The sequence below is a fragment of the Cynara cardunculus genome, assembly GCF_001531365.2.
Source record: "Cynara cardunculus var. scolymus isolate 2C chromosome LG 17, CcrdV1, whole genome shotgun sequence".
NCBI lineage: Eukaryota > Viridiplantae > Streptophyta > Magnoliopsida > Asterales > Asteraceae > Cynara > Cynara cardunculus.
The window spans coordinates 36,046,675-36,073,429 of record NC_037544.1 but is presented as its reverse complement, the minus strand read 5'-3'; the positions used below and the strand labels follow the sequence as shown (position 1 = coordinate 36,073,429).

The following is a 26,755-nucleotide window of genomic DNA, read 5'->3' as shown; positions in this document are numbered from 1 at the left end:
AATCTTGAGTTTTAAGTAAAATGCATTAATAAACAGTACTTTACGCATAAAAAGTAATTTTTAAGAGTTTTTGTCAAATGATTTATAATATAGTATAGATTTTTTTTTTATAATTTAATTTAGGTTTAATAATAAAATAATTTATTTTTGGTTTAATAATATATTATAAAGATAATAATTAAGTATTCTGTCAGAACTCAATGATTATCCTAGTTATATTTTAGATTTTTTATATTTAAAATGAGATGTTTATCCTGTATTTGATTGCGTTTATCTGCAGTTAGTTACACGAATTCAGATATGGAGTTTTAATAAGTTGTACCTACGCACAATTTACTTGTAATCTTGAGTTTTAAGTAATATGAATTAATAAACAGTACTTTACGCATAAAAAATGGTTTTTAAGAGTTTTTATCAAATGATTTATAATATATAATATTTTTTTATATAATTTAATTTAAGTTTAATAATAAAACAATTTATTTTTGGTTTAATATTATAAATTTTATAAAGATAATAATTAAGTATTCTGTTAGAATTTAATGATTATACTAATTATATTTTAGATTTTTTATATTTAAAATGAAATGTTTATCATGTATTTGATTGTGTTTATCTGCAGTTAGTTACATGAATTTAGATATGGGATGAAATCGTTAAGGGATGAACGGGTTTAAGAGTTTTTAAGAGTTTTAGCCAAATGCTTTATAAAATAGTATAGATATATATATATATATATATATATATATATATATATTTAATAACTATTAAATTCATAAAAATTAACGTTAAAAAATCTGAAGTTTTAAAAAAGTAAATCAAAATAAAGTCACATATCTTTTGGGTTGAGAATTGGAACATGCGAACAAAATATTCAAAAATGAGTTTGGTCAACGTAAGATTATTAATATATAATTAGGGTTGGGTTCACGTGAGACCAAAGGTTTTTCGTGAGACCCGTAAGACCAATTTATATTCATTGATCAATTTTATAAGCTAATGATTTAATGGTCTAAAGTTGTACGGTGACAATTTTGTGATTAATGAGAAGTCTCGTAGCAATTTTGTGATTATGAATGTTCAGATTGTAAATCTAATCCAAATGTTAAGAATTGGTCTTACGGGTCTCACAAAAAACTCTTGATCTCACATGTTCCAAAGTGTATATAATCAAACTACAAATAACTAAAATAACAACAAAATAAAATTTATATATTAAGATTAAAAAACACTAATTATTCAAACAGTGAAGAAAAATCATCACTACAACCAATAAATATAAATATTTTTATTTAATATGTATTTTAATTTAAGATATTTTATTTATGATGAGATGTATAAAATATTTTCTAATAAAAATTAAAAAAAAATTCGTGAATCACATTAAATTTTAGAGCATATTACACTTCTGGTCCCTATAGTTTGTTCAAAGAATGATTAGTTCTTCATAACGGTTGTTAACTGACGTCGTTAAGTGAAGGGACCATGGATGTTACGAAAATGAAAAGTTAGGGACCACTAGTTTAGATAGTTTGTTTTAAGAACCAAATCCAAAATTTGAGCAAACTACAGGGACCACCAGTGTAATTCACTTTTATTATTTTTTATATAAATTTCAATGTACCCTCGCCCACAACTTAGCCCGCTTTTTCTTCCCAACGATTCTTCCGACGAACTCCCCCCGGTCATCTTCTTCGGCAATGCAAATCTCAATCGTAACTCAGAGAAAAACATAGATCCATAATTAAAAGCCAAAATTGAAAACAAAATCAAACCCTTAAATTTTAAGCTGTCAAACATGTTCAGATATCCAAACCCAACCTGAAAAATGGAGATTATCAAACCAAGTATAGACTTCAAACTACATATGAGTGGTGGATCGTCAAAGGATGGAATCCTGGAACCCAAATCTTCGAAAGATGGGATCCTACAACCCAAATCTAAAACCTTTTATCGAAATCAAAATGGAATCCTAAAACCACATGGACGATGGTGGTTATCGAGGCAAAGGGGAGAGAGAGAGTTTTGAGAAGATAATGATAAAAGGGAAATGAGAAGGTCATAAGTGGAGCATAACAACTTGAAGAGCGTCAAACCCCTTCTATGATCAAACCGTATCCCCGTGAAAACCTGTCATCCCAACAACCACGTAAAACTCACTTATCTATGCCCTTCAACCCAAAAATCAAAATCCACGAATTTCGTTTATGCTTGAGATACAAAGATGGAGCCACAAGTTGAGTGTGAGTGTTTTTTTTTTTGATTAACCTGGATATCCAACCCACTATGTGAGCCGACTAATTTCAGGGCGACCACCTGCTTTGCTGATATTCCCGAGTCACCGCATTTGAACCTCCGTGGCCACAAGGGGATTTTTATTTCTCATTGGATTTGCACCTGTGACCTTCTGGTACTTTTGACATTTGGAGTCAAGTTCAAACCAATCAGTCACCACCCTTGTGGTTGAGTGTGAGTGTTTGCTTCAACGTTGATGGATAGTGGTGCTCTTGTTGCAGATTGCCATTGACGGGGGGATACACGTTTGGCTAAGAGTTTATGCAGTCGAATAAAAATGGTGGTGGCCGTTGGGTTTTGTCGATGATGGAATTCGGCGAAGAAGGGTAGGGTGGTAGTCGTTTGGGTTGTCCTTAAATCTTGTCACCAGTGAAATAAAAGAAGAGGGGAAAGGAAAGAGAGAGAGATAGGAGTGACGTCATTAAATATAAGAAAAATAATAAGAAAATACATTTTTTAATAGGATAGGAAAAGAAAAAGAGAAGATTTAAAAGACTAAAAATACTTGGATTATTTTAACTGGAGTTAGTTGGAGGGATCAAAAGTGAAACAAAATGACAACTACAGTGACTAAAACTGTAATCAGTTCAAGATAGGGATGAAAATTGATAGTAGGCGATAACCATAAGGACCACAAGTGTAATTTACCTTTTTTTGTTTTTTTTTAATTTCGGGTAACAACCGGTTTTTTACAGGTAATTTTCGGGTCGAAAAGAAACCCGCAAAGCTTCTACGAGATCTACCTCATCATTCATCTCTCCAGATCTAGGTTTTCTCCCACCTTCAATCTCCTTCTTCATTCCCATAGAAATCTGAACAATTCAATCCACCTAGGGTTTTGAAATCATCCATTCGTTGTCATTATTCGATTCTATGCACATTCGCGCATCGAATTCAGCGTCTACTCATCGAACTGTTTCGATTTTATGCATCTGAAAACGATTAGTTAGTTTTGGGGTTTTGGGATCAATTTGTCTCTTTTTGGATCCTGCAAATAGATACACGTTATATATATACATACAGTATACGATGAATTTGAAATCGGCGCAAGCGTCGTCATATAGAGATCGTACACAGGAGTTTTCGAGCATAGGGGAGAGACTAAGAAAATCGTTATCATCGTCAAATGCGGTAGCGGGGATTAATAGTAGTGGAGGTGCTGGTGGTTCCACCAAGGCTGAGGGATCGCGATCAACGGTCGCATTCCAGTCGGAGTTTAACAAGAGGGCTTCCAAAATTGGGTATGGGATTCACCAAACGTCGCAGAAGCTGGCGAAGCTTGCAAAATGTGAGTTAAATTGTCTATAAATATCAGAAAGTTGGATGCCTTATCAGATGTATGTCGTGATATTTTATTTGTAATTGTGGATTAGCCTCTTACTGACCATATTTGAAGTATCTAGTATCGATTTAACTCTTAGGAAATGTGAATAACCATAATACTAATGGGGATCGAAGCTTACACATAATTTGTGGTGCTTGAATTGTTACGGAAGTGAGCTGCCCAGGTGTTCTAATGCTACTGATACTTTTCTAAGAACTAAGGATACGGAGTGAAACGCATTTATATGTACTGGAAAAGGGTAGAATTTTTTTTTTATCACATACATCGAATACTGTTTATGGGAGGCCCATTTCTTACAGAAAAGCAAAGCAAGCTTCTCTGACTAGTGACAACACCCAAATATTCCTATGCGTTGTGTGTGGTTATAGGACAGACTTACAAGCACTATTTATTTTGTGCTATCACACATGTTTCAAGTTCATATACAGACGAATATATGTACATGGTTATATATAATCGGTCTAAATGGAAACAACCGCTCTCCTAGAGACAGGTCTGCTTACATCATATTTCTCGACCGGGCGACCCACCTCGGGGTGGGATACATTGGGCTTGTTTGGTTTTTTTAGTTATATATAATTAATGAAAACGGGCCACAAAAACAAAAGCCTTGTACCAAGACCAAAATCTAGCAGAATAAAGAATTTACAGTTCGTCAAACTTATATATTCTTACATTAGACATTTGCAAACAAATGGATACCCTGTTGTATCAAACAGTACCAAACCAAAATATCGTTTCTCTTTAGCCACTTGCAATTAACAATGTAGCATAATGTGTATCTTTTATAAATCAATATTACCACTCCCCCCATTTATGTAGTGGTTTTTAGAAGGAAAGTCACTAATGAAGTATTTGAATAACTATCTCTACATCACAATGGCGCTTATCATGTTAATATTATGATATACCTCCACTTGATCATGTAAGTTTTGAAGTAAAATTTGTGCTGCTGTAACTTGTGTCAGATTTTGTTATATATATTTTTTCTTAAAACAAATGCAAAGAGAAAGAAACTGAAAAAGTTACCCACAATTGGGAGAGAGGAGCATTATCCTGTAACTGGTAACTCCATGCTTCTTGTTTCCGGTATGGCATAATCCATACCATTAAATATGGATTGGGAACTGTCTCTAGAGATAAAGAGAAGGGACCAGATATGACACAATTAGGGCGAGAGTAACAACTTGTAGGAGATGCAGTTCCAGTGACCACAAGGCAACATGATTCCAGCGAATACTTTATTCAGTCACTTCTTTTTTTCTTGTTTTTTTGTGCCTTGTTATGTAATGTGTGTGTGTGCATGATTATTTTGGAGTGTGTCCATTGGAAAAAAGAAGAAAAGGAATGACAGTAGCTTGGAGAAAACCAACTTGTTAAGCTTGCTATCTGCCTATCTCAGGTAGTGTGGAATTTGATATCATGAATTCATGATCTGACATGAAAAGTCGTAAGCTCTCTTTTGATAAATAATTTGAAAAAAGTAATATAAAGGGGAAAGGAAGAAAAGTATTGTATTTTAGATGGAGAAGGAAGTTGTTCTATTATGTTGTATAACTCTGCTTGCACTATAATTTTTCTAAAGCCACCTTATATGAATCACATTATAACACAGATGAATAGTGCTTTTTATGGAGTAGCGGTTGTATGTTGTAGTCAGAACCTCAGAATTCAGAAATACCGTGAATACTCTATGCCGTATATGTGCATGTTTGTTTGTAAATGCCCACCTCACGTGTCCATGTCTAAATGGTTTACATCCAGTTTTCTTTTGCACTTAACTCGTAGGTAAATTCAATCACTTGTGGCCTGTTGCATCCTTTATATATTTTTCTTTTCCTATTTAGGGTTAGGTTCAAGGAAAACTGCTAAATAAATGGAAATTGGGAAGCCATAAAAAAGGATGAAAAAGTATATCAATATGGATGTCTAATTAACGAGAAAAATATGATTGTTCCTTTGGTGTAACTTATTTCGCTCGAATTTTGTTTATTTTTCGTCTTCTTTTTTCAAATAAAAAGTTGTGGGGGGAGGAGGGGGAGGAGGAGGAGGAGGGGTTAATATTGCTGTAACCACCCATTTAATCACATCCATTTGATCATCTAATCTAATGGCTGATAAAGTGTTTTCTAGTTTTTTATTTATTTAGGGTTTCCCCTGAACTGAATGATATAGTGCAGAATGATTAAGTGGTCAGAATGATTAAGCGGCTCTCATGATATAGTGCAATTTGGTAATTGTTTACAATGAAATTAGGACGCTGAATATTTAAGGGATGCCTAGGATACAAAATCATTCAGAGGGTTTTAGAACCATTAAGAGGCAAACTTTTTTTTTTTTGCCAAACAAGATTCACCTTTTAACGATTCAGAGGTTGCCTCTTAATGGAACTATTAAGAGGTAAACAAACAACCCCTGATCAGTTTTCCTATTTAATCTCTCTTTTTCTTCCCTTGAGCATGGCATATAGCTCTCAGCAGGTATTAGCTTAAAAAAACCTCAAGACTGAACTATAAATGGCAATCACACCTTGAATTGTCAACTTTTTGATGATATCGCGTCTCCTGAGTTAATAAATGATGAAAATATGAAAAGATCTCATTGGAGGTTTGATCCTGTAATTCACGAGCTCAAGCACTTAATCAACACATGTATATTAACTGTAAGGGCTTGTTTGTTTAATAAAAAGCTCTTATCAGCCTCTTTGATTCATTAAGAGGTATGCTCATTCTGTTTGTTTTTTCCAATTTTTCCGAGGCACTTATATCTTATTGTCCTCTTATTTGGTAAAACCTCTTATTTGCCTCTTATTATTCTTCAGACCGCAACGGCGTTTCTCAATCGATCAACCTTAATCGATCATTTCTCTCAATTGATTCTTTCCAATTGATTGATAATATTTAATAGGATTTAAATGTGTTAAATACCGTCAATGACATATTTTCGTTTAAATGAATGCTAATTATATAATTTAGATGTAAATTTCGTAGTGATGATGAATAAATATGTGAAATTGTATAAATTTATCTATAAATTCAACACCGATTTTCTAATGGGTAAAATGGACAATTTAAACAAATTCAGATATTTATCAGTTTGCAAAAACAAACAGTCTTATTGATTCAGATTTCAGACTTCAGCACCACCTCTTATCAATCAGAAGTGAAATAAGACTTCATCACCCCTTAGAAAACAAATGCCACCTAAAACTCTTTGGAGGTTTGATCCTGTAATTCACTGTCGTCATATGTAGAAAATTGGTGTTAGTAATGATATAATTTCTGTTGGTTATTGAGGTGAGGGCCAAATGCAGACTTGCTTCATGGTCTAGGATCTTTAATGCTTATATATGCTACAACTAATAACTGAAAAATGCTTTGTTCTTTTGCTAGAAGCTTATGAATAGAACAGCATACCTATATAATACGTGTGCGCTTCTCAAAGTTGGTGTGGCTAGTCCTCGTATGTCGAATCTTTAGCTTGGAAAACGAAGTACTGACAATTCACTTTTGTCCTTCCAGTGGCAAAGAGGACATCCGTTTTTGATGATCCAACTATGGAGATCCAAGAGCTGACTGCTCTCATTAAGCAGGACATTACTGCCCTTAATGCAGCTGTGGTGGATTTGCAGCTTGTTTGCAATTCCCAAAATGAAAGTGAAAATGTTTCAAGTGATACAACCACCCATTCAACCACAGTGGTTGACAATCTGAAGACCCGTTTGATGAGCACCACAAAGGAGTTCAAGGAAGTTCTTACCATGCGGACAGAGGTTTGTAGTTGCTGCATTATATGCGTAGAAAAGCCGTACATATATTAACTATATCATCTTTCCTCACATGTCAAACTTTTTTGGTAATATGGTTGCAGAACCTGAAGGTTCATGAAAATAGAAGGCAGTTATTTTCTGCAACTACTTCAAAAGAGACCGCTAATCCATTTGTCCGTCAGCGTCCCTTAGCTAATAAATCAACTGCCACTGCATCAAACTCTCCTCCTCCGTGGGCTAATGACTCTTCAAGTTCATCTCCGTTGTTCCCAAGGTATATTGTCCACTTTGTTGAATTTATAATTCCATAAACTACTTAGGGCCTGTTTACTTGAGGCTTAATGAGCTTAGTGGATAAAATGGCTTATTCGCACAGACAAAATAGGCTGTTTACCTCGGGCTTATTCGCTCAGAAATGGGCTTATTCGCCCAGATGAAAATCCTTCCTTGTCCAGATTAAGCCGGCCAAAAGACTTGCCCTACCCTTATCCACCAACAGCACCTCTCTCTTCTCCATCGATCCAAAGAGAGGATTTAACTGGAAAGGATGTCTATTTCGTTTTCAACTTCATTCTCCGGCCAGATTCTGATGTGGGGTGTTTGTGAAAAGTTAACGAGACGAGGGCTATGGAGTTTGGAAAGGATGTCGATTTCGTTTTCAACTTCATTCTCCGGCACGGCGGATAGGGCGGAATGGTGGTTGTTTTGGTGTGAGGGTTTTTTGACGGCGACGAGACGACCACGACCGAGGAGTTTCTGGTCGGAGAAATTATTGGTGGCTGCTTCCAAATCGCTGTAGTCAAAGTGTTGAATTTTCTTGTGGATCAAATCTTCATTTCCATGGATTTTATCAGATTTCTTGGATGGATTATGAACAGCAATAGTGGATTCAGCTTTACAAGATAAATAGCCCATCCAAAATTCGTAAATTTTTGGTCTGATTGTTTTAGATATTATACATAAGGATCAAAAAGGAATGAAATTGGAAATAAGGCAGATAGGGGTAAATTAGTCATTTCTGTTATTCAGACTGTTGTTTCAGATAGAAAAGTAAACAACAACATAAATTTATCCAGACAGACAAATTTATCTARACAGACAAATTTATCCATACAGGACTTAATAGAAAATTTGGTAAACAGCCCCTTAGGATTTATAATTCACAAGGGACTTCCTTCTATGATCTTCAATCAGAAAGAACAATCTGTTATTTTCTTTCATTTAATAACTAAATTCGTTTTGATCGTGATAAGAACACAAAGTTAAACTCTTATATTATTTATCTGTGAACGAAAGAAAATTGCAAGGATAGTGCCTACAATTCGAGAAGTAGGTGGTTTCCCAAGACTCCGTACTCGATTTTTCCTCCCCTAAACCCTTAACCCTAATGACCTATAAAAGAGTAAAGATTTTCTAAATCTACCATAATTCAAATAGCATACTAGAAGATATCCTAGAAGACAAACTAATCAATATAATAATAAAAAGATCACTAATTAATATTAACTACTAAGCCCTTCAAAGTCTCACAAATCACCTCACACCCCTGTGAGATCGGTGCTGACATTCTATCAAAACACCCAGGCATATCAGATTGCTTCTTGGCTTGAAGTGACTTTTTATCCAATTTGGTCATGGGAATCTTCGATACATGAAAGCCTCACTTAGGGGCTTTTTTTAGCTGCTTAATGAGCTTAAAGGGACTCACAGCCTTTTCGGTCAGCTATACATGACTGTTCGGTAGTGGCTTAATGATATGGAAAGTAGCTTATTCAGTAAGCTTTTAGGGGGGAGCTTTATGCAGAAAGCCAAGTTTTTCCCAAACCTGCCCCTCCCAATTAAAAAACACACTCCTTCCATCTATGAAAAAACCATCCAAAACAAAAACCTTACCATCTATATAGACAGATTAATCCACACATACAACTTTATACATATAGGACTTAATGGAAAACCAACCAAACATAGCCTAAAAATGTTTCAACTGAGCGAGATATAAGCATTAAAACAACTGCCTGGAGGACATTGAATTTCTTATTTTTAAATGTTTGGCATCTCTTGATTCGGTTTTCGACGTGTTACTTTTCAGGAAGCTTGCAGATACTGAATCTCAGCCGCTGCTACAACAACAAAATCAGCAGCAACAACAGATGGTTCCATTACAAGACAGTTACATGCAGAGCAGAGCTGAGGCTCTTCACAATGTTGAGTCAACTATTCATGAGCTTGGCAACATTTTCACTCAATTGGCGACCATGGTTTCTCAGCAAGGGGAGCTCGCAATTAGGTTATTCTGATACATACACCTACTGATCTACTTTTAGTTTATGATTTTTTTTTTTTGCTAAATGGACATAGTATAAAAGATGAAAGAAGGAACCTTTTTGCAACTGGGCACCTTTTATTCCCAAGACTTTAAACTCACATTCTTTAAGGGCGCGTTTGGTATCCAATCAGGACAAAATAGAACAGGACAGAACAACTGTTTATTGTGTGGTAAGACAAGATTGGTAAGGACATAACATATAAAATAACCAATTTACCCCTAATGAGATGTTTATATATTTCATATATTTTGATTAATTTATGTAATTTATTAAGTTCTAATAAAATAAATATTTTTATAACAAAATATATCATTAAAGAGTTTTCGTCAAGTTAAAAGGACACCAAAATAAAAAGTTTATGTGGTTTCCAATTTTTATTTTATACCTTTTCTTATTATTTTTTTATTATTAATATTTAATATATTACATAAGTTAATCAAAATATATAGAAACCGTATAAAAATAATATTTTGAGGACAGTAAAGTGAAAGTTTAAAAAACATAAAATACAATAAATAAAATTTAAAGAATGAATAACATGTAAAGAGGGAGGCATATTTGATGTTTTTAGAAGAGAATTAATTTTTATTTTGAGGTTATATTGATAAAATATAGATCTGTTCCACCTTGTTCCATGGGGTGGAGTGGAACATTTTTGTTCCATTTTGTTCCTATTTGTTCCACATAAAGTCCTGCCAAATTTGGAACAATAATCTATGTTTTGTCCTGTCCTATCCAGTGTACCAAAAGCATCCTAAGAACTCTTATCTGCACCTTACGCTACTGGACACCAAACAAGATGCTTATGAAAATAACATTCCCTCTATTCCCACACACATGTAGCACACAAAAGTCCAGCCTCTCTTGTTGGTAGATTTAAGAGCCCCAATTCTTTCAATTGGGAATATAGAAATGGTAAAGTGTTCCTAAAGTTCCCAGGCTCCACCCCAGGTGTGATGACTGGAATCATTTGGTTTGGTTTACAGTGTTCCTAAATTGCCACAAGGCAACTTTGGTGCATCAAGGTTCCTTGGCTTTGCAAGGGTTTAGAAGGCAAGTCCTTGTGCAGTTTTTTCCTTGCATTTTTGCAAATAGTCTGATTCCAAAACCTTGAATTTGTGATCTGCTGGTTGTAAGGGTACAACTTTGCCACTTTCTCAAGGATCATCCCTAAACATTGCCTGTTAATAGAAAAAAATGATGTATGTTAGTTGGCATTCGTACTTCATCATCATCAATAACATTACACTCTCTTCATTGACATTATTCATTTGAACAGAATAGTGAAAAAATTTAGTTAATATTTAAGAAGGGGGCTTGATTTGTTAGTGTATGTTTGGTACCTGGACTGGACTCGACTGGACGGGAGAGAGTAAGGTGGGGGGTGAAATAATTGTAGAAAGTTTTAAGGTTCTAATTTGACATGGGTAGTTTAGTAATTTACCTATCTTGTCCCATCTCCCTTATTTTTGTTCCACCTAGTTTCGTTGGACAGAAAAAATGCATGCTTATCTCACTCGGGTCCTACTTGTCCTAGTCAAATCGCACCATACATGGGACAACAAATTTTTGTACTTCTGCATTTACTACATACATCTTATCCCTCTCAAACCATATATACTCGGTTTATTTGGTTTAGTTGGTTTATATATATGTATATATGTGTATATATATATAGAGAGAGAGGGAGGTTTAGGGGAAAACCCTCAAAAATGAAAAACTGCGGAACACCATAATAATCATTTATCTGTATGGTATGCACATGTGCATATGAGTAATTAAAGATGTTTCCTGGTTCTATGCACATGTGCATACTAGAAAAATTACTTATATGCACGTGTGCATACTGAACAAATGAACGGTTAGTAGAGTGTTGCTTAGTTTTTCATTTTTTTGCAGTCTTCTTCAGATGCCTTGAATTCTAATCCAACTTAGGAGCCCTGTTTTAGTTCTTGAGCGGTATACCACATACTATGTGGTCGAGAAAAAGCTCCTGTTTAAACAACAGGAAGTTCTTGGTAAGATTAGGTCTGTACTGTAGTATATAAAGACTCCATCTGTTTTTAAGGTCATCAGACACATCAATTTCTTTTTGATAGTTAATACTTGTTACCTATTGGCACGCTCTATTGGGTAAACCACGTAAAGCTCTCTGCTCTGTGGTGTTGTTTGTCTTTTGCTTCATTATCCGCAACAAACGGTTGGATATGGAGCTTCATCTAGACTGTAAACCGTTTACATCTTCAGAGAACTTTCTTAGAAATTGGTTGTGATGGTGGTTGTTATGGTTAAGGCAGTTGCGTGTTTGCGCTTGGTACGTCAGCATAAAACCTTCTTGTCCCACTTTTGGTGCAACATTAGACTGGCGTTATTTATGTCCCACCAAAATAAGTGGAAGAAAAATTAGGGTTGATGGGACAAGATTGGTAAATTACTAAACTACTTGTATCTAATTTCTTCTAGAATTCTTTTACCTACCTTACCTCACTCTCGCCCGTCCAGTCCAGCCCAATTATTTTTCCAATCTTGTTCGCGTACCAAACACAGCCTTAGTGTTTTAGTTCTTTGCATAACCTTTGGCATGGCATTCAATTGGGACGGGACATGATTGAGTCGGACAAAAATCACCAAAATAGGTCTGGGAGATGGAGACAAGATTGGTGAATTACTAAACTACCCATTTCAAATTAAAACCCTAATACCTTCTAGAATTCTTTTGCCTGCCTACCTCACTCTCGCCCGACCACTCTTCCATTTTTTTCCAGTCTCATTCATGTACCAAACACATCCTTAGTGTTTAGTTCTTTGCATAACCTCTGGCACAATGTTCAATTGAGACGAGACATGACTGAGTGGGACAAAAAGCACCAAAATATGTGGAACAAAAATCTTGGAGATGGGACATAATTGGTAAATTGCCAAACTACTCGTGCCAAACTCAAACCATAAAACATTCCAAAATTCTTTCACCCGACAACATCACTCTTGCATGTTAGCATCACATGTGAATATAGGCAGATTGTTGAATCATGAACAATGCTCGATTTTTCATTTCCTGATACAAACTTGATGAATGTTATCGTGGCTGCTTGACAGGATTGACGAAAACATGGAAGATACTCTGGCAAACGTCGAAGGGGCACAAGGACAACTTATGAGGTACCTCAACAGTATATCGTCCAATCGGTGGCTAATGATCAAGATATTCTTCGTATTGATTGCATTCCTCATGATTTTCCTCTTTTTTGTTGCTTAATGCTCTGCTATCTTGTATGCGTTTTTCTGTTCGGGAAAAAAATATATGTAAAGAAAAGAACGATTCTTTTCTTAAAACGTTATGTTGTTTTCATGGTGTAAATACGGATCCTTTTTTAAGGAAAAATCGAGCGAGAGACTGATACCATCTCCAAGCAGCTTTCCATTTGGAAACAGTTGTCTACTGGTATTGTCATTACATGTGGTATTACTAATTTACAGGTTGCAAGTTCGAATCCCTTTTGCCTTTTTTTATTTATTATAAAGAATATATGGGTTTTTGCTTTATGCAAATTCATGTTGAGCTATTGATGGTTGTACCTTAAGCTTTGATGATTGTAAACTTGGTGGTGGTATGGTGATATTAAGTAGTGGTGGATCTAGGATTTTTGCGAGATCGAAGGTCCGTAAGTCGTCTAATGTGTTTTTAGCCAACTTTTACGGTTTCGAGGGTTTTTTGGTTGATTTCGAAGGACCGTCTTGGTTTTTTGTATTTTTTAATATCTCAAAATTTAACGGATGCACCTTTCATAGAAAAGAAAAAAAAAACCATATTTGTGAAAATTTGTTGAATCTGCATGGGATTCCGCTTGGACCTTAATAGTCTTCCCCTAGGCTTAAGGGGAATATAATGGTTGGGACCGGTTTTACCTTGCTCGGACCTTAATAGGTCTTTCCCTACGCTTAAGGGGACTGACCGTCTGGTTTCGACCTATAACGGTGCGTCTGGTACACATGCAAGATAAAACATGGATCACTGTTCCACTTCTGACATTACTTTTATGTGGAATAGACAGTAATATAGTGGAACAAGATGAAATAAACTTATATTTTACAAATATAACTCAAAATAAAACTTAATTCTTTTCTAAAACATTAAATATGTGTCATTTTTACATTTTATTCATTCTTTAAATTTTATTTATCGCATTTTATGTTATTTAAACTTTTATTTTACTGCCTTCAAAATATTATTTTTATACGGTTTCTATATTTTTTTATTAATTTATGTAATTTATTATCTATTAATAATAAAAAATAATATAGAAAAGGGATAAAATAAAAAAATGGAAACTACATAAACTTTTATTTTAATGATCATTTTAATTGTTCAGATGAAAACTTTCTAATAATATATTTTGCTATAAAAAATAATTATTTTATTATAATTTAATAAATTACCTAAATAATCAAAACATATAAATAACTCATTATGGAAAAATTGGACATTTTACTTGTTCAAATAATATATAGTTATGTTCAATTACATCTTACCAAACTTTTATTAGTAGGGGTGTTCCAAAAACGTTGGACCGTTGAAACTAGCTGAATCAAGTCAAATCGGACCGTTTTTGGTGGTTTGACGGTTTTGTCTGGTTTGGAAAATAGCCGAACCGGACGCTTATAATTAATAATATAGTTAATGTTATAATTACTAAAATAGAGTAGCTGTTGGTGTTGGATTCTTTTTTTAGAGATTTTGACTTTTAGGGGGTGTTTGAGATTGCTTAAAAAAGCTGTTTTTAACTTATTTCAGTCTGTTACCGGTGATAAGTTGTTTTCTGGTGTTTGGATAAGAAAAAAAACTGTTTATACCGGTGCCAAATCGGTAATAAGCTGTTTTTGATAAGTTAATCCTTCATGACTTATGAAAAACTGCTTATTACCAGTTTACAATTTTAACCATGTTTTATTTAACTCCGATTTGATACAACATAAGTTAATAAACACTTTTACAAAAAAAACATAAGTTGTTTTAAATAAGCAATCCCTACTTTATCTTAGATAAAATACTGCATAATTGTTGGAGATGCTTTTAGTAGCGTTTGTGTTAAAACTCGAGATAGAAGTATAGGTTGAGTTTCTATAAGAAGGAAAATTATAGTGAAAAGCGTAAGAAGAGATTTCCATACTTAGATTAATTTTAATCGAATGTCAACACTGATGAGGGATACCGAGATGTATATAATTAATTACCTTCTAAAGCATAATTCATAAGTGGGTATGTGATTAAAAATATCAAGAATTCAGATCTCTTATTACACTTCTCAGCTTAATTTTCCTTCTCATACGATCATTTGCTTGTAACTATAAATAAAAGTTATGCCCCCCTCTTTTTTTTGAAAAAATCTAATTACAAAATTTTAATTTTGAAATAATCTGAAAATTAAATTATTTACATTCTCATCATTATGTTCACATATAATTAATGGGTTGGGTTCACATGAGAGAAGACTGGTTTCATAAGACACGTGAGATAATATTTTTACACTTAAAACTTCATAACAAAATGTTGTGAAGGTAAAAAAAACCCGAATCTTCACGGCAAAACACTGTTAACATAAAGTTTCAAATATAAAAATCGTATCTCACGTAGCTTACGAAAACATCCTTGTCTCACATGATCATAAATCTATAATTAATTGGTTAATATTAAATACATATTAATCAATTTAAATGATTAATATATTTCAAAGATGGTGCATTATCATATCCTAAAAAAAAAGCAATATCTAAAAATCAGACACATGGCTTCATCTCAGCCGTTGTCTCAAATAAACGGTCTAGATTGACAGATGCTAAAAAACTGAAACCCATAGTGAACACACATAAAAACAAACCAAAATGAAACCTAAACACCTCAATTTCCATAGCAGCAGCTCATCGTCATCCGAACCCTAATTCAGACCCTGAACCCACCAGATCCCCTTCATCACACACCATTATTGTGTGACTTTGCCGTTTGAAATTCCATTAAATTCTTGCAAAAACCTTATCATTTCTATCACACAAGTCAATTCTAGTCGATTTGGGAAAGGAGGAGGAGAAGAGATCATTGATCTTGTTTGCTCCAGATTATTGTTGTTTGCGTTAATCGAATCCTAATTCTTGTTTTTTTGTTTTCCCGTTCAATTTGGTTGAGTTTTGTTGCTTGATTTTGAGGATCGTTTATCTGGTCAAATCCCCAAACGAAACGTTATTGTTCTGTGTTAAATCTTATCCGCATCTTAGTTTGAAGTTTTGGTTCAGTTTAATTGGTACTAGGGTTTGTTTGCTGTAAGATTTTGATTTTGACGATACCGGTTAGAACTAAATCGATCGTTTGAAATACTTGTTCAGGTTCACTTTTGTGTGTGTATAAGTATATATATACATACATATATAAGTGTATCTGTTTTCAAATTAAATCCTTAAGTTTTCGAGAACTTGATATTTCGACCTGTTAAGTTTTCGATTTGAGATTTGAGTTGTTGGATATAGAAATGGCTGGAGGTGGAAATAGGAAGGATGATTCAATAGCGATTAGCAGCTCGAATGTTTTTGCTGCTCTTGGAAGCTTGAAGAAGAAGAAGAAGTCGGATAAAGAGCAGGGTTCTTCGAGGAAGGGTGGTAGTTCGAAGAAGGGGATGGATAAGGAGGGAGAGGAGGAGCAGGTTTTCTGGGCTCCGGCACCATTAACGGTGAAGTCATGGGCAGATGTGGATGATGAAGATGATGATGATTACTATGCAACCACTGCTCCTCCGCCGTCTGTTTGGGGAGCTGGTGGCGGAGACCAGCAAGATAAGGTGAAGGGATATGAGACTCCGGTGGAGGTGAGGAACCCCTGAAAGCATCCTTATAGTTTCTCATCTTTACTGCATTTGCATCTACAGTTTTCTATATTGTGTTTCTAGAGGGAGGTTCAAGGAAAACCCAAAAAATGAAAAAGTGAGACGATAACGTTCATATAAGTAATTGCTGTTTCTTGGTTTTTGTGCACATTTGCATACCGGACAAATTGCTTACATATTCACTTGTATGCAAATGTTCATACCATCTAGATGAACTGTTACAAGCTAGTCCCTTGGTTTTTCATTTTTGTTGCGGTTTTCCCTAGAACCTGACCCTGTTTCTCTAAACTGTTACTATAAAATTTCTAGTTGCTATTAACCTATTTAATCATGGATTATGGGATTACATTAGATGCTAATTATGGTTCTGTACAATTGTCTGTTTCATTACAATTCATCTTGATGTCTGTTTCAACTGTCTCACACTTGTTCAAAATGGATGTGAATGTTGTGTGGATTGGAATCTTGTTAGTCGAATGCTGTCTTGTGTTCTATAAAGGTTAGGTTTGAATTTATGCAAGATTACTGGGTATACAAAGGATAGTGATGATTTTTTGAGATTTTTAGGTATATAACCTTAACTGAGATTTTTTTATTAAATCCATGACCTTCTCACAAGTATAAAGCCATTTTTTCTTTAATAGGCCAGGAGGTCATGAATTTAATTAAGAACTCATTTTAAGGTCATTTCCCTAAATGACCCTTTTTTTAGTGTTGTCATTTCAGTTTACATTATCTCTAAGTTAAGACATTTTGCATGGTTATTTACATTACTTCTAATAAAAGTTTATTTATAAATGCATCTTATTATATGCATAGTTGGTAATTTACATCATTTATAAGCTAACTGGGATTTATTAGTGTTTGTCATTATATGCTGGCTTAAATTTTACTTTATTTCTAAATGAAGGATTCTTGTAATTTCTTTTTGTTTCCTAAACATTCTTTAGACTTGGTAATCTCATGATTTCTAAATTAAACAGGTTTTATAATACTTATTTACAGGCTTAGTATTTACATATATCTTAAATGAACATTCTTCCTTTTCTGCTTTGTGCATCAAATGTTCTTACTGATTAGGTAGATTTGTATGCTGTATGGTCATATTTTTACACGGATGGTTGTTTTTAGTATGAAGATTTGTGCACTCTTAGGGGTCGTTTACCAAACTCTTAGGGGCCGTTTACCAAACACTTATTGGGTACACTTACCACCAACACCAAGAGTCACCACCCTCACTTATTTTATCAGTTAACATTCTCAGCCATCAAAATGGATTATTGGTAAGCATATTTTACCTGGTAAGTAAGGGCTTACCACGTAAGAGTCTTCTCCCTCACTTACCGGATAAGATTCTCAGTCCTTGCTATGCCTCTTACCAGATAAGGTTCTCAGTTCTTGCCATGCTCACCCGGTAAGGTAAGTGACAACCGCCAAATGCTTACCTTGTAAGCGTTTGGTAAACGGCCCCTTAGTTTTATTATTTTGTACACAAAAATAGGAGCTTGAGTTTATATGATAGTTGTGTATAGTATATTCTTATCAACAGTCAATTGTGTTAGTCAGATGAACACAGGGTTGGAAATTGGGAATTGAAAGACCATAGAATTAGCATTGGTGAAAATGGAAATAATTGAAAGACCTTAATTAGTGAAAATAAGAGTCATTTGGCTCATCTTAATACGTGAGTTCCTTCTGATCATTTCTTCGCCCTGCTCATGATAATAGTATATTTCCGTTCTCATTGACAAAAAGGAAATCTTTTATTCTCAATGTGAGTAACTACAGGAGGTAACTTTTCGAGAACCAATATTAGTATTTTAATAGCCATTAATTAAATAGGAACAGGACTCAATATACCCTATGCTAATCCATAGAAGATAAATTCTTTATCAACATTGCTTCGGATGTTGCTGACTTTTGTGTGTGAATTAGTAGCAGGAGGTGGCTCGGTTAAATGATTTTGAGGTCTTCAATTTTTTCCCGATGGTAATTCTTTTGTGGTAAATTGAGGTACTTATAGATCAGTTGATTAAGTTTCAAGACTAATTGTGTTTCTCATTATTTTCGGCCATACATACCCCGTGTTACAACTATTGTTGAGTGATAAGTTCCATTTTGGGATGTCCCATATTATTGCAACATTCCCTTCCTTAATACGTTCATGATACTCATCTTTACCAATAAAGCGAGTAGATTTGGGTCCACGACCTCTTTTTGGGAGAGTGCTTGAGCTTGAGTGTAAAACGAAGTTTTAGGGAACACCAAAAGTTGCATACAAGGGATTGTTATTGGTTCATTTGGGATTCCTTAACACTCCCTCCCAAAATAACCGTTCTTGTTTCCATTTAGTTTGTCCCAAAATAAGTGTTCACTTTCTAAGTGCTTACTTTCCAGTTATCCTTGATTATGAGATGGTGAAATTCACACCCTTTTATTGTCATTTAGTTAATTAAAAAAATGTAACAGTTACACATTCCTAAAAAACTGTGTCTTTTTTATTGTGGACATATATTTTGATACTAAGGGAGTGGCATTTTGTTTTTCTTGATCATAGATTACATACCAGTGTGAACTTCTTGGTTAAGGTACAATTCTTTCCTTGGTTAAAAGTTAAAACAATCGACTGGCCCCAAAAAGATGCCTAGATTGACAATTCACTAGATTTACCAACCAAAGATCTTGTGTTCAAATTTTGCGATTGGCAACATTTGTTTGACATATTGGAAGCTTTTGGAGCAACAAAATTATCTTTCACTTTATCCCAATTATTCTATATTATAAGCCACGATAAGATAAGAAACACTTATTTGGAGATGGAACAAATTGATATTAATATCCATTATGATATTGATTTAAAATTATTCAGATTCAAAATTGAAATATTTGTTCTTAGTTTTCAGCTTCTACAATTTCAGCTTATTATACTTGATTTATTTTCTAATGTGATTCAAACACCAGAATCCATTTGATTCTCTTATCATTTTAGAAGTTCTAGAAATACAACCTATGGCAAAAGTAATTGATGGATTCCGTTGGTGGCACTAGTGTTCTAAAAAGTGTTAAATGGATTTTGAGTCGATTTCTAGCAGTTAATCACCTAAATTGGGGTTAATATGATGTATATGTGGTTCATTTAATATGTAAAATTTAATAATTTTTAGAGCATGTAAACATGATCATTAAAACTTTTATATGCCTATTGTTCTAAGTCTTTACTTTCTTCATTCAATTGATTCAAATAATACTGTTAATTATGTTCTCCTTGCTTGTCTTATAAATGTTCTAAAAATTCTCACTAATGGTTTCTGAATTGGTTGCCTAGATGTTAAGCCTCGTATACAACAAAAATAATTCCAAGCAAATGAGGGTCCATGTTTTTTTGACAACTTGGTTGTCCCGGCTAACTTGCATCCACCTTGACTCTGAAGATAACAGCAAGGAAAATCCTAAGTGGCCCTGAGGAGACTCTAAGAGGCTGTTTAGTTGGTTTTCCATTAAGTTCTGTATGGAATTTGCCTATGTGGATTAATCTGTCTGTATAGATTAGAAAGATTTTTGTTTGGGAGGGGTTTTTCATAGACGGAGTCTTTTAATTGGGAGGGGCAGGTTTGGAAAAAAAAACCTGGCTTTCTGCATAAAGCTCCCCCTAGAAGCTTACTGATTAATTCACTTTCTATATCATTAAGCCACTACCAAAGAGTTATGTATAGCTGGCTGAATAAGCAGTGAGCCCATTAAGCTCATTAAGCTGCTAACAAACAGGTATGGGGAGGTGGCTCGGGCCTAGTCTTTATTTGCCGGTTGAGTCGGCAAATAAGAGGGTACATATGTAGTGTTAGGGAACTGAGACCACTTTGTCTTTTTTGAATAATAACGGTATGATGATGATGAACTTTGTAGAAATCATTAGGCAATACTTAATTCCAAATGGGTGCAAACATGGAAACTATTATCATGTGGTGTACTTCTTCATTACATGGCTTTAATTTTAAAAATGTTCTTATCCTAAGGTTGTTGGGCATTACTTTATCACTTACAAGAGAGTATCGATAGGCTGTTAATTTTGTGTTCCCTTTTGTAGTAATCATCAAAGAAGACGACCAACTAGTATCCACATTTCTATTTTTGGCTGTCCCAAAATAAGTGTACCCTTTCAAAAGTAAGTGCCTAGTTTTCAAATCTACTCCTAATTATGAGATTTAAGAAATTCATTACTCTCTATTATTGAGGATGAATTTGTCATTTAGTCAATCAAAAAGTGTAATGTGTACACATTTCTAAAACTGCGTGCTTTTTTCATTGTGGACATATATTTTGGACGGAGGGAGTAATACTTTCAATAGGTTTGGTTGGGACACGTTCAGTGCTCTGTTCCTTTGTGTCTTCAATATGCCCTGCCATTAGTTTCTTATGATTTTGCATCTCTTATTTGTCCATTTTTTTCATGTTCATACTCATTATGGTTTTGAAGAAAGAGTAAAGAATACAGGCATTGATCTATTTGAAGCGAGCAAGTCATTGGTTTATCATGTTATTTGCATCTAGGGGATACCCTCTCTTACTCTCTATGTGGTAATGGGTTCCCAATTATTCTCCAAATTTAACTCCAATTTCTTTAAGGTCTCATTTGGTTTGTAGGATTGGATAGGCTTTGGAATTCAATTCCATTCCAATCATGTTCGGTTTGAAGATTGTTTGGATTTGAAATCCTGGGATTTCATATAAATCCCACAAACATGGGATTTAGAAATCCCATAGGGGTTGTTGGTATTTCGTGGGATTTCGTAGGATTTGTGTATAATAATGTTTTAAAATATGTTGTAAACATTTGTCTTATAATAATCAATTAATAAAAAAATAATTTAATTATTTATAATTATTTATAATTTGTTTTTATAAGTTACTTATAAAAAAATGGAATTTAATTCCAAACACTTCAAAGATTTCAAATCCAAATCCCTCGAAATCATTCCATCAAACCAACCCCCCCTCAAATTTTTCGTCACTTACGATTCTGTCTTTAAGAAACATTATTTGGTTGACCAAAAGGCCATCCTGATGCGTATGGCTCTTCAGCTTTGCAAGGGTTGGGGAGGGAAGTATTTGTATGCAGTCTTTCTCATTCATGTTGCAAATCATTTGGTTTATATTTCGCCTGAATCTGTTTTGCAGGAAAGTGAAAGTGAAGAAGAAGGTCTTGATGAAATTGATGATGATAACGATGATGAAAATGATCATGAACCAGAAGTATCAGAAGAAAAGAAGGTGGCTGTCGAAAAGCCTGCTGAAGTGTTGCCTCCTAAGGACGCAGACAGGCAGCTTTCGAAGAAGGAACTGAAGAAAAAGGAGCTTGCTGAACTTGAAGCAGTGCTTGCAGAATTGGGTTTGAACGAGAGCAATAGCCAAGAAGACACTCGAGGTAAGCTAGTACCATTTTTCACATAGAAAAATCAAACAACTTAATTAGAGATGCACAAAAAAAGCCAAGCCCAGCCTAGAAAACCCCCAAAAAGCCTGATCGAAGGACCCTCTTTCAACCCCAAACTCCGTTTTGTTCCTGAAAAAACATGGTCTTTTTCACTCAGTAAAAATTGGGGTTGGAAGGCCCGGGCCATGTGCATCTCTAAACTTGAGGCAATGTTGACATACCAAACCAAACGAGTCTAGTATGCGTACCTGATCTCTACCTCAAAGTGCAGCGGCTATTTCCATGAAGACCCTCCTCACTACGGGTGTAAACTAGTCGAGTCGAGTAGTAGGTTATTCAAGTTGGGCTCAGGATAACTTTTTCAATATAGGGATCGTGCTCGAGCTCGAATAGTTTTTGAATTATCGAGTTCGATGCTCGGTGCTTGTTTATGGGCTAAAAACTCACGATCAGTTAACTCTTTTAAAGATTCGAGGTTGATAACTTCTATATCTTTATTCTTTGATTTACGAACATATGAGCATGCTTGGCTCGAAAAAATGTTTGATCGAATGGCCCGGTTCGGCTCGACTCAAAAAGTTTAAATCGAGTTTGGAACGAGCCAAGTTGAACATTGGTGTTATGAAGATCGACTCGTTAAGTTAAACAAGTTCTAATTATTAAGCTCGAGATCGAGATAAACGTGCTCGAAGAAAAACCAGGGGAATGGGACAAGATAGGTAAATTACTAAACTACCCATGTCAAATTAAAACTTGAGAACCTTCCACAATTCTTTCACCTGCCTATCTCACTCAGTCCCATCCGTCCTGTTTGCTTACAAGCGCAACTTCGTTGATTAGATCAAACTTCTGCCTTCTTTTCAGAGACCGGCTATGTACTTCAACTCTTTGTCATAAACTTCCATCTTTATTTTGGAAATGCCCAAAAGACCCTACATTTTGCAAGAATAAGTTCTTTTTTCAATCATACGAGGGCTTTTTTTGTTTTCAATTTATTGTACTATCTTCACGAATCGGCTTATCAGGTGCTGCACCAGAGAAGGTAGAGAATCAAAACGGAGATCCGGAGAAGAAAGACAAAACCGTTGCAGGTGGTGAGAGCAAAACTGCTAAAAAGAAGAAGAAGAAGGAGAAGTCTTCTAAAGATGCCAAAGAACAACAAAAACTCTCGAATGAACAAGAAACTGGGAATTCATCTGAAGCTGCTGGATCAGAAAAGGCTGAAGAGTTGTCTGAACTTGACGTCAAAGAGAAGATCAAGAAAATGGCTTCAATGAAAAAGAAGAAATCCAGCAAGGAAATGGATGCTGCCGCCAGAGCTGCCGCCAGTGAGGCCGCCGCCAGGAGTGCTAGGCTTGCTGCCGCCAAGAAGAAGGAGAAGAACCACTACAACCAACAGCCTGTTCGGTAAGGTTCTGAACAGATTATGATATATGCTGTGAAATGCACAATAAACCTCCGTATCTTGGTTCCATTTTGAGATCGCATCTTCACATAGCAACGACATTTACAGTTCACTTTGAAATTTTACTTCAAAAAGAACTTTTAGGGTTTTTACGGACCTCCCTTTGGGGTTTACATTAGAACACCCGTGGACGATAATCTTGAATTTTAGTTTCTGTTTTTGCTCATATGTTAGTAAACTTTGGATGGTGATGATTTCCTTCATTTTCTTTTAGTCGGTTATGTGAAGTGGGGGAGTTTGTGACGGTATTGGTCGTTAAATTTCATCGTTTTGAGTTATATTGACTTGAAATCGATCTGTTTAATAGCATAATGATCGTGTTCCAGAAGTCGGTATTCTTTATTAAATGGTGTATTTATAGCAGAATTTGCCATTTTGGAGATTCCGTAGCGTTGTTTCTTGTTCTTCCTTGAGTTTATGATTACTTTTTATGGGGCAGGTTCAAATAAAAACCGTAAATATCTTTGAGAAGCTTGGAACCAACTATATCATGAATTATTCATGATGAATATCATGCATTTTCATTATTCATAATGAATAATTTGTGGCTAGCTGGTTCTCAGATTCCCAAAATATTTACGGTTTTCATTTGAACGTACCCTTACTTTTATGTGCCCTAAATGTACAACAAGATGGCTTTTTTTGTTGAGGTTAGTTGCTAGTGGTGATGCCTTTGCTGCCCATGTAGAGGTTGATCCCAATGGTGGTAGAGGGTGGTTGCAGTCCATGTAGAGGATGGTGGTAGAGGGTGGTAATTGGTGGCGATGCTTGTGCTGCCCATGTAGGGTTTGATGATGTCAATGGTGGTGGTGGTGGTGGTGGGTGGTTGCAGCTCATGTAGAGGCTGAAATCAGTGGTGGTAGAGGGTGGCAACAAGATGGCGGCTGATGGTGGTGATGCTTTTGCTGCCCATGTAGAGGTTGATATCAATGGCGGTAGAGGGTGGCAGCAAGACGGCAGTTGTTGGTGGTGATGCTTTTGTTGCCTATGTTTGGGTTGATGTCAATGGTGGTAGAGGGTGGTTGCTGTCTATGTAGAGGTTGATGCCAGTGGCAGTCGAGGGTGGCAACAAGGTGGCAGTGATCTAGGTGGTTGACGGAGGTCACATTTGCCATAGTGGTACACAGGATGGAGAGAGTCACTTGACTCACTGACTTTGGTCGAGTCATGTAGTGTAAATAGTGGTAGAGATGGCGGTAACAAGGTGGAGGAAGTCACTTGACTCACTGAGTTTGGTCATGTAGTGTAAATGGTGGTAGAGACGGCGGTGACAGGCTTGGAGAGTGGCCTTGACTCACCGAGTTCGGTTGGTGAGGATGGTGGCGGGTGGTGGCAAGTTTTCCGATTTTTTGGTGAAATGACCAATTTACCCCTCTCACGATTTTTGTAATCATAATTTTGGATACCCTATATATCAAATTCAAGATTACAATTTACATGTTTCAAACAAACTCTCTTTGTACCCATCAATCATGCAAACATTCTTCCTCACCTACCATTTGAAACCCCTATTTATTTGTAGCTCAACATCTTGGCATGCTTTTCCATTAACCCCCTATTATCTTGCACAAAATTGCTTACAAATGCCATTTCCATGCTTCTACCCTTTACTTTCTAATGGCTCCATTCTCGTCGTCATGGGTTCAGGAGCGCCATTTTCCCGATCTCCTTATCCCCATCTCAATAGACCGAGCTTTTTCGGTCCTCCCTGAAGGGCCGATCCAAGCTCAGGATGGAGATACCCTATATCTCTCGAATCTTGACGACATAATCGGAGCTCGGGTTTTCACCCCTACTGTTTACTTCTATACTGCAACGAGGAGTTCTTTCGACGATGTCGTGGATATTTTAAAAGATGCCCTTGGGAAGGTTCTGGTCCCCTACTACCCGTTTTCGGGTAGGTTGAGGGGGACCAACAATGGAAAGTTGGAAGTATTTTTTGGGCCTAATCAAGGTGCACTTATGGTTCAGGCCCATACTGAACTATCATTGGACCGGTTGGGTGATCTGACTGTTCCAAACCCAGCCTGGTCCAATTTAGTTTACAAGTTTCCGAATGAGGGGAACTATAAGGTTATTGACATGCCTTTGCTAATAGCCCAGGTTACTAGGTTTAGTTGTGGTGGGTTTAGCCTTGGGTTAAGGATTTGCCATTGTATTTGTGATGGGCTTGGGGCTATGCAGTTTCTTGGGGCTTGGGCCTCGACCGCGAAAACGGGTTCGTTGGTGGTGGATCCGAACCCTTGTTGGGATCGGGAGATTTTTGTGCCTCGTGATCCTCCGATGGTTAAGTACCCTCATGTTGAGTTTATGAAGATCGATGACGGGTCAAACCTGACTATCAGTCTCTGGGAAGTGAAACCGCTTCAAAAGTGTTACTGGCTGAGCCGAGAGTTCCAAGCCCATTTGAAGAGTGTTGCTCGACCCATGGATAGCCTCGGGTGCACCACATTTGACGCAATGGCTGCTCACGTCTGGCGGTCATGGGTCAAAGCGCTCAACGTGAAGCCACTAGACTTCGGGTTACGTCTGACCTTTTCGGTCAACGCTCGTTCCAAACTCAAAAACCCGCCTCTGAAAGACGGGTTTTACGGGAACGTGGTTTGTGTAGCCTGTGCCACTTGCACAGTGTCCAACCTCATAAACGGGTCGCTCCAAGATGTGACCCGTTTGGTCCGTGAAGCCCGTTTAGGGGTGTCAGAAGAGTATTTAAGATCGACAATAGATTTTGTCGAGGTGGATCGGCCCAATAAGCTCGAATTTGGAGGGAAGTTAACAATCACCCAATGGACCCGGTTTTCAATGTACGAGTCGTCGGATTTCGGGTGGGGTCGGGCCATTTACGTGGGCCCGATCGACTTGACTCCAACACCTCAAGTGTGTGTTCTCCTTCCTGAAGGGGTGGCTGATTCTAGTGGTGCCATGGTGGTGTGCATTTGCTTGCCTGAGGCTGCTGCCCATAGATTCAAAGAGTTATTGTGCTTGATGGATACATAGTGTTTAATTTTAGTAATTAAAAAAAAATACCACAAATTTGTGATAATTTTTATGTTTTATTGGATTATTTATAAAAACATTTTGTATTTTAAAAGTTATATTATCCCAAAAAAAATCGACGACGAACGAATAGATTGTTAATGTCAATCTTAGGGGTTGTTTGTTTACCTCTTAATAGTTTCATTAAGAGGCAGTCTCTGAATCGCTAAGAGGTGAATCTTGTTTGACAAAAATAAGTCTGCCTTTACTGGTTGTAA

At 35.9% G+C, this 26,755-nt stretch overlaps 3 protein-coding genes across 3 annotated transcripts; all 3 read left to right on the top strand.

The window, feature by feature from the left end:
- Nucleotides 1-2,993: 2,993 nt before the first annotated feature.
- LOC112500991 (syntaxin-32-like) lies at nt 2,994-13,223 on the top strand. The gene is made up of 5 exons (XM_025104615.1): nt 2,994-3,583; nt 7,162-7,412; nt 7,511-7,683; nt 9,499-9,696; nt 12,833-13,223. The coding sequence occupies exons 1-5, from the start codon at nt 3,325-3,327 to the stop codon at nt 12,990-12,992; spliced, it is 1,041 nt and encodes a 346-aa protein (XP_024960383.1). The 5' UTR covers nt 2,994-3,324; the 3' UTR covers nt 12,993-13,223.
- Nucleotides 13,224-15,640: 2,417 nt separating this feature from the next.
- LOC112500835 (stress response protein NST1-like) lies at nt 15,641-23,879 on the top strand. The gene is made up of 3 exons (XM_025104429.1): nt 15,641-16,587; nt 21,781-22,027; nt 23,062-23,879. Exons 1-3 carry the CDS (start codon nt 16,255-16,257, stop codon nt 23,445-23,447), a joined length of 966 nt encoding a protein of 321 aa, XP_024960197.1. The 5' UTR covers nt 15,641-16,254; the 3' UTR covers nt 23,448-23,879.
- Nucleotides 23,880-25,118: 1,239 nt separating this feature from the next.
- LOC112500832 (omega-hydroxypalmitate O-feruloyl transferase) lies at nt 25,119-26,498 on the top strand. Its single transcript, XM_025104427.1, has one exon. It carries the CDS (start codon nt 25,119-25,121, stop codon nt 26,496-26,498), a length of 1,380 nt encoding a protein of 459 aa, XP_024960195.1.
- Nucleotides 26,499-26,755: the final 257 nt, after the last annotated feature.